The sequence below is a fragment of the Taeniopygia guttata genome, chromosome 2, assembly GCF_048771995.1.
Source record: "Taeniopygia guttata chromosome 2, bTaeGut7.mat, whole genome shotgun sequence".
NCBI lineage: Eukaryota > Metazoa > Chordata > Aves > Passeriformes > Estrildidae > Taeniopygia > Taeniopygia guttata.
In genome coordinates this window covers 69,336,143-69,349,881 of record NC_133026.1, presented here as the reverse complement: position 1 = coordinate 69,349,881, position 13,739 = coordinate 69,336,143, and the positions used below count along the sequence as shown (strand labels likewise).

General features: G+C 38.0%; 1 protein-coding gene across 3 annotated transcripts in view; it reads right to left on the bottom strand.

The window, feature by feature from the left end:
- CDKAL1 (CDKAL1 threonylcarbamoyladenosine tRNA methylthiotransferase) overlaps positions 1-13,739 on the bottom strand; it is a 374,946-nt gene that overhangs the window by 251,541 nt on the left and 109,666 nt on the right. For all 3 annotated transcript variants that reach the window (XM_002191079.7, XM_072924178.1, XM_030265571.4), the window contains one exon: positions 4,271-4,367. In XM_002191079.7, the coding sequence (XP_002191115.5) occupies positions 4,271-4,367 (97 nt within the window). The remainder of the gene's footprint in view (positions 1-4,270; positions 4,368-13,739) is intronic.

Below are 13,739 nucleotides of genomic sequence, written 5' to 3'. Positions count from 1 at the left end.
AAACTGTCTGGTGAAAAAGCAAAGATAAAGAATTTTTATCAAAGCATGGAGGCTGAGTTGAAACAAAGGCCAGGAAAAATCTTTGACTCTTCCTGGTGGGATCAGAGCTAGGCGTAAGTGCAGCTCAGCAATCATTTGTATTCATAATAACCCAGCACTGCCAAGCCCCCCACTAAACAATATCCCTAAGCACCAAATCTACACAACTTTTAAATGCCTCCAAGGATTGTGACTCAACCATTTCCTTGAGTAGTCTGGTCCACTGCATGACCACCCTTTACATAAAGAAAATTTTCCTAAGATCCAATAGGAACATCCTCGGAGTGAGCATAATATCTATACAGAGCTACTTGAAGTAAAACAATCTTTTTTTCTTTTTTTTTCTCATCTTGGAAAAACCCTGTCCATTGATTCTCATTGACATAGTTAAGAAACAAAATGGTCACTACATAGATAAAATAATCTATTGTAGGTAATTAGAACATGCTATTTATAATCCTGAAGATTTTAACTCCAGTTCACCAACTCTCAGTTTCATCTCACCTTGTTTAGGGATCTCTGCCAAATGCTGGATGTTAAAAGACTACTCAGCCTATCCCCTCTCTAAAGCCAGTAAAAGGGAAATACAGGGCTTCAAAAGGCACTTCAGGTCTTCTAAAAATCTAAATTATTTTAGAGATAATTATCTTCATTGACCATAAAGAGAGCTGAGCAAAACAGACTCTCAAGTTACAGCACTTAGGCAAGATAAATCTAAGGCTTAATACATAACTTCAAAAGGCATGTGACTAGCCACCCTGGCTTCAGAGGGATAACATCTGTGTTTAAAATCTTTGCTGACAATACTGGCCATGGTAATGGGCATTGCTCTGGGTTAGGAATGTATTCTGAGAGGAGAATCTACACAAACTTTAAAGGGAAGGAGACTACTCCAGAGATGCACATAAACAACTGATTTTCATTACTAAACAGTGACACAGCTGAAAGATAATTCTTATCTAAATGAACTGCTAGACCCTTTGATTTATAGGATAGTACATAACTGCTGTAGAAATGAACATTTTCTATTTGCACATCCATTTTTCAGTTTAAAAGCAGGTGTTTAACTGACACTCTTTTCTGACTTTCCAGGTTCAAGTGTCCTATATGAATATCAACATGGGAATCCAAAAGCCAAAGCCGACCAGCTGAGATTTGTATTAAATAATTCTTAGCCATAAGTTACAGATGAACAGTGTCCACCTCTTCCCAGGTTCCCAGGTTTCCAAGTTCCAAGAACTTCTGCTAATTCAAATAATTCAGAGTAAACTTCCATCCAATTTGGCTTTTATGAAGTACGTATTGGATATCTGCATTCATGCAAGGCTCTGTTTTAAGGGCAGCAGACAGGCTCGCAATCTTGAATGCAGTCTGGCCTTATAAATGCTGCAAGGTAGGCAAGTATCACTATCTCTGTTCTGCAAACATCATTGAAACTTTTATGAACTGAACAACAGAAATACCATACAACACATCTTCCTTGTTTATGAGGCTAAAGCAGTAGGGATGTACAGACACTTGGCATCTTTGTAAGGTTCCAGTGATTTCCTTTCACAATGGCACTGCTAAAGCTCCACTCACTGGAGCATTTTACAAATGAAGGAATAAGTTCATTAAACTTGAAAGTGTATACCAATTACAGATGTAGAGCTTGAGAAATAAAGTGCCTGTTTTTTGTAATGCACTTAGCATTTTTTATGCTGCACCATCTATTTTATTGCAGTGCTCCCAGTGTTACGTGCTGCTGCTGGGAGTGTTCAGCATTCCCACTAATCACATTCTAGAGTTTCAAACTGGATATGAAAAGAAAATTACTTAAAGTTTGCCTTATACAGTAGAATAGCCAGGGGAAGGGGTTAGTTGGAGGTCAGGAGAATGCAAGGAGCTTTGGCAGAGGGCTTTTCATAGCTATATATTTCTCCTGGAAAGTGAATTCAGGTTCACCTTGACTGAAGAGCCTGCAGTGCCCTACCATGCAGAAGGGACCTGCACCTTCTGACTCAGAGAGCAGCAGCAAAGGGGGGGTTACAGCCTTCCAGAGTAGCAACACTGGATTGGTTGTATGGGTTTGTGCAGATAAAAGATTAGGCATGATAGACTTTCCTTGGGTGATGGGAGTATGGCAGAAGGTGATAGGTCTTTGAAGCTAGATGTTACACTGGGAAAGAGAGAAGGAAGGAGATTTGGAGTTCTCATTCAGGATTCACTCACCTGTGGAGCTATTGTATGCATTTAATGGAATACATAAGTGGATTAGGCCCCGTGCTTTCAGTCTGCACAGCAAGTTTGACTATTTCAAAGCACAGATACATGGGCTTTGTGAAGCCTCTTAAGATCTATAAACTCCCAGCAACTTGACCAGGGGTTCCAATACGTAGCATCATTTGGAGATCAAGCATCTTAAAACTCCAGAAAATGTCAATGAAATAAAATACCCCGTTCCAATGGCTCAACTATCACAGGGAGCAAGGGTTTTGTATGTTCTTGTATGCATCTCAAGAAGTGAAGAAAGACCACCATTACCTATATCCATTCACAGATCCCAAAACATAACCGGTCGGCTAAATCTTTCATTGCCCCTTCTGTCTCCTTTTCCTTCCCCCATAATCCCCTCAAAACAATTTGAACAGTCACACATCCTACTTCTCAGCAACTAAAAATGAAAAGTGAGGGATAATTACATAGGAGAGTTGATGTCTCTTTGTGCTCTGCACAAGCACTTGAGTTTGAAGTGAGTACACCACAAAGACAAGGGAGTAAGCTTTGGAAACCACCAGAGGGGAACTGGCTGTGAACCTCTGTAATGCATCATTAAGTGCTTCAGGTACTTTACACCCTTGGCAGGTTTATTACTGCCTAGAGTTTTCCCGTTCCACAAAAAAGCTCCTTCACCTTGTCATGTGACATTATGGTTTGCCTTACACACAGCCTATGGCAAGGCCTCAATCCACATTATGTTTATAAAGTAGCAATTAATTTAAAGAAACACAGAAGCACAGTAACATGACAAATGATAAGAAGGATATGAAGTTGCCCTTCCTTTCCTTCTGCCCAAATCAGGCAGTATATAAAGAACAGTCAAGTTCAGTCCTATATTTTTCAAATGCAGATCAAAACAAGCTCTGGTTTACTAGAATTTCTCTGGTAGTTACAACACAACTTCCTCTTCCATCCTAACAAGAGGAGCAGAAGAGCCTCTGACACACTGCCTTTAGAAAGCCACCCTGAGGGAGTTATAATTGCTGGTAAATAAACATATTCTCAGACAACACAGTCCTTTAAAATAAATATTGAAAAAGAGAAAAAAAAAAGGCAGTTTTTTTTTCTCCCAGAGGGGAGAAAACAGCAGAACTTACATAAGCAACAATAAATCAACTATGTCTCTCAGCTAAGTTGAAGACAAGACCAACCTAGTATTATAGAAAGATTTTCAAAACTGTACCCTTAATGCTTAACATTTTAAAGTAGAATCAATATCCTATTGCCAACAGAACATTTTCTACTTCTCAATTCTGAAAAATCCTCCTTTCAAAAATATTTTGCAATAGTAAGATAACAAGTCTTGTCCTTTAAATACAGTCACCCTCTCACACACATTCTTTATAAAATGGGAAGGAAATCTTAAATGTACCAACTGAAAACATAGACAATAATATGCTCTTAGCTTTGTTTTTGTTAATAGTTTTGCCTCAAGGCTGAGACCTTTCTGAGCTGAGGGATCTCATTTAAAGCACAGTGGATTTAACTCTTTAGACTGCCTCTAGTTTAAACAAAATAATAATTGCTATTTTCTATTCTGCTTAATAGTGTGAAGTAAAAAAACAACCACCCAAGCTTCATCTGTGTCTGTGTAATCCATATGCTCTAGTCCCCTACACTTCTTCCACTGCTTTTAACAAAGGTCCTAAGGCTTGTCTTAGAGCAAATAAACTGTGATATTCTTAAGAATATGGTAATTGATATCTTCATCCTGGAAGAAGCCTGGAAGTTTCCAAGAAGTCAGTTCCAACAACAGCACCCTTTTCTTTCTCCCCTCATGTCACAGTCAAATCAAATCACCCTCAATTGAAGGAAGGTTTAAATGTTGTATAATGCAAAAAGATGACCACGAGGAGGACATGGCAGGAAGCTTCTCTGCTGCTTTTTCCAAGAGAAAGGCAATAGAGTCTAGATATTGACATTGACATACTGAAAACATTTATGAAAACCTTTGATTTCTAAAGATACATACCCCTATAATACTCAAGCCTTTCAGGTATTCCTGGCGAGGTTGGGCTTGTGGTACACAACCTGCTAGAACAACTTTCTTCTTCCCTTCTTGGGCTTTCCTAAAGAAGGACAAACAGTATGTCAATATTTTTTTTACTTATCATTTTCAACTGCAACACAGTCATATTATGCATGTGACAATAGAAAGCAATCACAATGACGACCTCACCAAATCAGATGCAACTTGTGTATGTCTGAGACTCAGGAACCAAACAAACCAACACACCAAAAGAACTCCATTTGAAGCTACAGCACACCTGGTTCAGTTTGGGGAGTATGTACAGAGACCATGACCACTGCATATCTTGGACAAAAACACAACTCTGAAACCCCTAATCAAGTTCACTTAACTTTACTTGTCAAAATAGTAGAAGAGAAACTGGCCAAGAAAGATGGGAAAAGTAATTAACATCAATTCAAGAAATTACACAGAATGCAAGGGACAGAGGACAGGATGCAGGCAGGAACCCCAAACTCAGAACATAATACATTTATGTAGCACCAGTCCGAATTGACCAGTTATATCAGTCTTCTGATGTGTACTTAAAACATTGATTTACTTTGAAATATGCAGTTGCTTTAAAATGTTTAAGTATTCAAGCATATTGAGCACTTTCAAGCTTTAAGTACTTGCCTCTGGCAGAGAAATGTTTGTCTGGATACCTTACATAATTCTTTAGCTTTAATGCTACCTTAGCATCAAGCAGGAAATCAAAATATTAAAATGAAATGGTTAACACTGTTCATCTCATTAGTAACATTTTTACTCACTTTTAATTCAACTATGAGTATTAAGCCAGCATTAAGTCTCAAAACTAATGGACGGCCTGCACAGAACTAGCAGCTGCGCACAAAACAGTGAGATACAGAACTTGCCAATGTTCATCAAACTTTGAAGATCATCCATTAGCACAATAACCAACATAACAACTGCACTGCAATGTGCAAAATATGAAAGAAGAAAGGTGCTGAATAAGTTTAGGAGACTGGCTGGGTCTAACATATTATGGGTTGCTTCAAGAACGATCCTTCATGGTTGCATGTCACATCACAACCGCCCGTCAGGCTTCTGTCAAATTGGAACCTGGAATCTTTTCTCTAGCAAAGTATGAATTCATGAAGTGTTTAACATTATGTTGGACTAGGCTAAGACACATCACAACACCTTTCAGAAAAAATATCCACAATACACAAGTATTGAGACAATTATATATTCTTCAGCCTTCTTGAGCTGTCTCCAAGATGAATGCACTAAAGGAAGTGATGTTCAACAAGCACATGAATGCTAAAGGAGTATCTATCTCCAGCAATGGCAATTTTAACAAAAAAATCCCAAACCAACCCAGAGTGGTACCACAGAGTTTCCCTGCTCAGAATTTTCACTCCACACTTGTTATATGGACAAATCTGTGTACAATTTACAGCTCAAATGAAAGCTCATAATAACACACAGACTGTAATAATAAAGGAGATCACAGGCCGTTTTGCCAAATATCTTGTGTTGGCTGCTGCACTAAAATGAGGTATTTTAAAGGAAAGAAACAAACACAGGTGAGAAATAACAAGAAAACAGATTATGACTGTTACTTCATATCCAACATAAATACAGCAAATGTCTATCAGGTATTTTATTTTGTTTTAGTGGGACTTTCAGGAAATGTTCAGTCATCATACAGAACCTTGTTGGTCCTCTACTTGCATACTAAGTGTATAATATAAATGCACATCTTCTTATCTCTTCCTTGTTAATATTTCTGTGGGTAAAGAACTATGATAAGACACTAATTTAGTATATTTCTTCGGCTCAGAACATAGAAACATGTCTCCAAAACCTGTGATCCCTCATTTCTTTCAGTGGTAAACATTTAAGGGCTTTATAAAACTTCAGTGGAGGTTGCCTACTACATATCCAAGAAAAAAATAAGAAAATTTTAAAAAAATCATACTTCATGCATTACCTAAAAATGTCACATAGCACCATGTGACACTCCACTAACTCAAAGGATAAAAATCACTACTTATATAGTCTAACAGACTCAACCTGATGCCTGGAGGCAAGACAATAAGCCCTGTCTCCAGCAAACAAAGCACACATCCCTAGGCAACCCGGCATCTGGTATAATCTGCTGCAAGCAACAGCCCGCTCATCTACTTGAAAACCTGTGAGCATCACAGAAGAATTGATTCATGTCTTTTTATCCAAGAGAAAAAAAATAAACAAAGTTTCCCTTGACACATTAAATGGCATTTTAATGTTATTTCACAGCTTTAACATTTTGCCATATCTTCTGGGACTATAACTAGAGCTAGGGGGAAAAAGTTAAAATTCATATTCTTCGTAAGAAGCATTACCTTCACTTAACTTTTTAAAAGTTGTACAGGTCTCTACAGAATAAAGAATTTTGTACACTGAGATTTTTTTTTTTTAAATGCAATTAAGTGGAAATGCCAGAACTAAATTTTCAATCACAGCAAATTGTCATTACCTTCATAATATACCACACAATACATAAAACCTACCATAAATGAAAATCCATTGTAAGGAAATTATTATATTTTTGCCTCATTTTCAAGAAACCACTTCTCAAAATATGCATTCCAGTGCTATATTGTCACCTCCTTTTAATAGTGTTTAATGAGTCCTACTCATATTAACAAAAGACTGCAAAAATTATCCTTCAGAAACCTAGTTAGCATGAAAACAGTATTAGAAGAGCCTTTAGTCTTCAAAAATATGAATAGTAAGGAGACTAATACCTCATGGAATCTAGTAGGTGGCATGAATAAATACATCTTCTCTTTTAGAATCCTTTATATTTTTAAGTTACATGAACTTTACCTTGAACTTTCAATTTAATTGACTCATGAAAGATCTTCTAAAAATCCTCATTTCTAAAAGCTACTTGCAAGATATACATCTGAATACAAATTTAATTAGAGCATTTTTTTTTTTTTTTAAGGACGGACTTATTCAAGCTACTTCCTAAGTAATGTGTGGGAAATAAAAAACAATTGGGAAACAACAGGGGTGTGAAATGCTGCATACAGCAGAGGACTCATACAAGATCACAAGAATTATACTCCATTGCAGAGATAATGAAATATGTTCCATGTATTCTGCCTTTAAAAAGCAAATTTGAGAATGCAACTGGAGAATTTCTGCCTTGCTCATGAGCACTTGTATTTATGTTAAGAACATTCCCAAATCAGGATATTTTTCTCACAATGCTATGTAGTTTGTTGTATGGTTCCTCTAATTTTTTTTTTTTTAAGCTCCAGGAAAATTTAGTCAGTAATACAACAAAGACAAAGAAACACTTCCCACCCTTCAAAAAAGCTCCCCATAAGCATTTGTTACATCAGCACTGTGTGTATAGCAGCACTGGTGGATACCATGGCAGCCAGTGCAGGAAATTGTTCCACTTTTTCACGACTCACATAGATACTCAGGTGGAACTACCAAAAGAAAAAAGTTAGGGACTTTCTCTGAGGTTCAAATCTAAGGAAGGCAATAAAAAAGTGAAAGCAGAGAAGATGGGCCAAGTTCAACAGAAGACAATCTGTGATACTGAAAGTAATTGCTAACTTGCTCTTTGCTAGAGACAAGAGGAGCCAGACCGCCACTGCTTCCCTGCTCATTTCCCTTCCCATAAGCAGAGCTGCCTACTGGATTTTTGTAAACTGTGAACTCTTAAGTAACTCACAGCTTTTAGGGAGCCACCACTACACCCCACCAAGGGATCCCAGCTGCACAGGAAGGCTAAACAGGCCTCTGAAATAAAAAGCAGTCTGGTCTGCAGGGAGGAACGCTCATAAGCTACAGACTACTCAGCATGAAACATGCAATTTGTAAAGTGCTGCTCTAGTACCAGATATGTGAAACCATAGGAGACCAAGTATTTTACCTGCAAACTCCACATTTTCTCCTCCAAAACCCATTGTTTGTGGAATTAAATAATGAAGAAGCCTGTAAACAATGAGCAGAAGGTTGCCTGCAGCAGGACTAACTAACACTCAAACACAAGTAAGAAAAGAAGCAAGAGTGGAATTTTAAAAGCAAGAAATTAAGGGGGAAAGTGCTTTACCGTGAGCTTCTTCAGCTTTGTATAGATAGCACTTGGGAAATGTTTATAAAATAAGAACTATTTCTAATGCTAAAGTACAACAGGAAGTAACTTTGTTATCTGAAACGAAAAAGCAATTATTTCAACCTGACTCCTACTAGACAATGACAATAGACCATCCCTGAGCTATTCCCACCAAATGCAGCACTCACCTCCTCACTGTTGTACCTGCACAAACCTGGCAACTCCCCCATAAGATGTGTATACTTAAATGGAATTGTGCAATGCATCATTGTAGTCTATTCATACCATTCTCATGGCCTCCTGTTACACAAAATCCACAACAGTCCTTATCAGGTGTTTTAGAAAGGTGTGAAGCCATAAACAAAGGGGAGCTTTGTGTCTAGAAGTGCCCAAAAAAATGTCAGTATGGATGAAGAAGTTCTGCTACAGCAGCTAAATACAGTATTAGCTGAATATATAATGAGATCAGACTGCCAATGGTTATAAAAAGTAAAATTCAGGAGATACTACTTCCCAAGCTGTAGAAATGGTGTTATGATGTCTCTGGGGAAAAAGAAATGCTATTTGGCTGAAGATGCAAATATGTGAAAGATCTTCCAACTCTCTCATCTGCTGAATTAATCAGCAGAAAGCCACAAGTCTTAAAGAGAGCGCAACATCCATAGAATGAAAAGATGGTGCCTGCACAGCATTTGGAATACATTCTTGAAAATCCATAAAATCACACAGCTCTTTTCTGTTTGAGAAATTACCAACGGTAATTGAACCATGGCTTTACAGGCTTTGAGCAAATGTAATGTCTCATTAGTATCCAAAGGCTCACTTCCCATCCTCTCTGTCTCCCGTTGTTGCTCTTACCTTTCTCCAACTTCAACTTTCTCACTTTTGGCCATCTGGTATCACTCCTCTGCTCCAAGCTCTGCAGCTCACTGGGCCCTTCCACAGCCCCATTTAACTCATTGATATAGGAGAAATTTATTGAGCCAAGATTGGGAAGTTTTAACCATTTTGTCCCATTAAGTTAGCTTATGGGAGAAGGGATGCCGCAGAACAGAGGGAAAACTAAAGCTGTTGGGAAGGAAAAAAAATAAGAGAACGACACAGGAACTTCTTGTTCATTGTGCACTTCCACAGCCCCCAAAGAATTACTGTAATTTATCTGTGGGGCATGTGAAGATGCAAAGTTCATTTGAGGATGTTTATGCTGATTATTGGAGGTTACTGAACTGCTCTTGGAGGACCAGTCTCTAGCAAAGAGGCTGTCTCACTGCCAAGCTGCACCTGCCAAACTTGTCAAATAGCACTTCCTGTGGCAAAAACTATCAGGTAGCATGCAAATATTCCAGGGCAAAAATAAGTTGCATGTCCTCCTCCTGACAAAGGCAAGCATGTCTGCTCTGAAAGTACTTCATAAAGATAAAAATGCTTGCTCCCTCAAACTCCAGACTGAGGCTGTAAAGACATGCTCCAAGCAAAAGGTAATAAATAAAAGCATAAAAATATCCATCCCTAAAAAGAGTTTTTTATAGCAGGTGAAATGTCAGCTCTGAGAATAATCCCAAGATTTATATACTACATCACCAAATTACTCCCCAAGTTTCTGAAATGAATGGAAACTTGTTTTCACCCAACTACCTGGCATGCAAGTGAAGTGACTGCAGCTTTGTCGGCAAAAGGCAATCTGAATTGAAACTCTAGACCCAGTCAAATCAGTGCGTGAGTTTTACTCAAATTTTCTGTAAATGTAACTTTATAGGCAGCAATTAAAGATGCAACAGCTATTCCTGGGCAATCATTACTCACACAAATATAGCATGTTAGTGGTAATGATGGTCTCTTCTTCCTGCAAAGGCTTTCAAATTAACAGTTCAAAGACTTTATCAAAATGAAAAATCAGACCAGAAGGTATTAAAGAAGACAATGGGATGAAGGAACAAAACCTCAATCTCACCTTGGCCCTGGCTAGTAATTTTTGTAGCCCCAAGCAAGGCTGAATTGATCAACATGAGAGAGAAACTTCCAGGATGTCTTTTGGTCAGGCTAGGCAAAAATGGTTACATGCCAGTTCCTATCCCTACAGATGATTAGGAAAACAGATTTTTAAAAATCAGTATACCATAACTTTAAAGCAAATCTGCAAAATCCATAATTAGAAGTCATCAGCTTTACAACTGTTCTTAAAAGGAAAGTGTAATTAATGACAATCTGCTCCTTAAAAATTTCATCTGGGCTGCTGGCAGACAGATTTTTACTTGTTGGCTAAAAGGCATATATATTTTAAATTTTAAATTTTTTTTCTTGCAATTACCAAGTTGCTGGTTTGAGTTTGTTTTTTTTTTTCCTTTTTCTGTTTATTGAGAAGACTGAGGGACCTTGTAATGTAACACAAAATACTAGAAATAGAATTTGTCCTCCCAAGACTGTTGAGCAGACTGAGGCCTGGCAATCTGCTCAGGGGGTGCCAAGACACCCACTCACTGGTTCAAACCTCCCCCAGCTCTTGTCAAGTGAACAGCACAGTCTGCCAGGACTTGTTGAGCACTGACAAACCTTCACTGCCTAACACAGGTGACATCCATGCTTTGTAGAAAGTACTCGCTAGAACATCAAGAGAAAATTTCTTTCTGCAGTATTTTGCGAGTGTTTAGGCTCCCACCATTCCTCATATAAAACGATCAAGTATTTGCTTTTGCTGCTCTACAAATCTGGGGTTCACGAGTTTCAGTTTCTAGCACATTGTTGGTAGGAGACACTACAATGCTCCTCAGCTCCTTTTCCTCCTCCCTCCTTTCAGTGCTCTTCTTCATCCCTCTGCTGACAGCACGAGCACCCTCAACTTCTGTGCGTACCAGATACACTGAAGTTCTGCCCACTCAGTCTTGAAAAGCAGAGGCTGCTAGAAGCCAAACCATCAGGGAGATAATGCAGGTGGCAGAAACTGGAATCGCCCTTTAAAAAATTTTGCAGTTTCTGAACATCCTTGAATCTTTATGTCCTTTAGCACAGAGATGACAAGTTGTGGTAAGGTTGTAAAAATACTTCACTGTCTTTCTACATCTCCAGTTTCATGCAAGCCTTTCTTCAGAAGAATCTAAGAAGCGACAATTGTGAGAGTTTTCAGAAGCAGAAATAGCTCCAAAACTCTAGCAGCAATTTTGTCTTTTCTCTTTGCCTTCTGAAACTACTTTCCTTCTTTAAGTGCAAGCATTTTCACTTCTTTCTACTACATCAAAAAAGCAGGACTTCATGCTCCCCCTTTGAATTGGAAAACTTAATCCTGTTTGGAATTTTTTTTGCATATCTAGATGGACTATCAAAAGGTACACTTGTCTCAAAAACAGTGAAAGGAAATCTCATATAAATTCACTTGGAAAGTGACACAAAACTTCTGACAGATTAAAAAAATGGAAGTCAAAATAGTAACAGTGAACTTTTATATCAACCACACAGCTCTTATCCTACTCCTCTGTTCTTTCGACATATATTGCTGCAGGAATGAGAATATTCTATCATAGCATTTATAGCATATCTCTCCCTTATATTTACTTAACTGACAATTTATTCTACTTCACCTTCCCAATCTTACCTCCCTCTTAGTTCTATTCATCTCTTTTTTAAAAAAAGGAGTGCAGTTCAGGGCACAGAATAATGATTGTAATTAATGTGTGAAATACTACACTGCCTCTCAGGTTCAAAGTACAGGCAGGCTTCAAGTTATATGTATGCATGGCCAATGGTTGTAATAGAAAACCCTGTTGATACAATGACTTAAAAATAAAATTAGTGTTGAATGAAAATTAAATCATCTATTCTACCCTGCCCCCCAGAGGTATAGCATGCTTCTCACTAACAAGCTACCTACAAAATTTTGAAAGGATTTTTTCTAGAAGCAGTTATTAGCAGTTATTAGTTATTATTCTCCAGTTTTTTTGCTAAGTATAATTCACCAGGAATCTTCTTCCATAGGGTAAGGATGGTGAAAATCCAGAAAAAGAAAGCAGAATTTACATGGACTAAACACACAGAGGAGTACGTGATACCAACAGTGTTTTATCAAGTCATCAGAACAAAATCCCTGCACAATTCCATGGTATGTCTGGCAGGGAACATTCTGATAAAAAAATCGAGGATAACAAAGGAACTAACAGCCAACTCATTTTTTTCTTGGACTCTCCAGGGCAGCTGAGGAAGAAAACCACAAACCCAAAAAACAGCCAATATTCTGAACATCCAGGCTTTTTTTGCTCAAAATCAGGTGGCTACAGCTACTACATGAAAGAAACAAAAATAAGTACTTGAGAACCACCAAATACAATTTTCATCTTATATGCACAGAAGACTGTCAGAAGTTATCCAACAAAGAAAAGGAAATAAAATTCAATGAAGTAATTTTTCAGAATAGTAAGCTGCATGTTTTTTTTTCCCCTTATGAAAATGCTATACAAGCGGCCCCACTGTGGCTAGCTTTTGTGAGGAATTATGAAAATAGAAAAAGACTATAACATAGTGTGATAAAAACAGGGGGGGAAAAGCAACAATGAGCAGAGCAGAAAATTAAGGGGAAAAAAAAAGATATTTTGATATTTTTGTCCTCAACACGGGAACCTTCATTCTGTCCAAATTGCACTGTATCACATTTTATTAACGTTTAGGTTTTTTGTTTGCTTTAAAATCTTCCAATAAAGCCCAGCAAGCTCTTCCTAATCAAAACAGATTGGAATTGATCACAGGACCTGAACAGCAACACAAATTATCCACTAGCCTCGACATGTCTGATTATTTTAGCAGTTCTCCAATGGATCTGCTCCAATGGACCTTCTCATATCCCTCAACTGCCTCTGCTACACTCAAGATACAGCAATCCAGGTGAAGCCCCACCAAGAAAACAGCAGTAAATGCCTCCCCTCAATATCTGTTCACATTTTACTTACCTACAACTGAGAATGACTCATGAGAGCTGGCTCATGTTTCTGGATCTTCACCATACATCCCACATTGTTTGCAACAGGCCACTTAGCCACCATCCTTATCTCAGTAAATTATCAAGAGGCGTCAACTAACTCTTCAGTGATATCTTTAATTTCCCATTGTTTCACACCACACCTGAAAGAATGGTAAAGATCCAAACAATTCTACATGGACTACATTTTGAGATACAATTTATTAGTATGGTTTTGTGTTGCTAGAACATCTTAGTGGTTTCTGTGCTCATACAAATTTATCTCAATCCCTGAAAGCAACAGACTCCTACACTGCTTTAACTTTATGCTTTAGGGTGCTTTGTACCACACCCTACAATAGAAATGGAAGCAATATTACAATTTTATTTCCGTTGGAGACTGA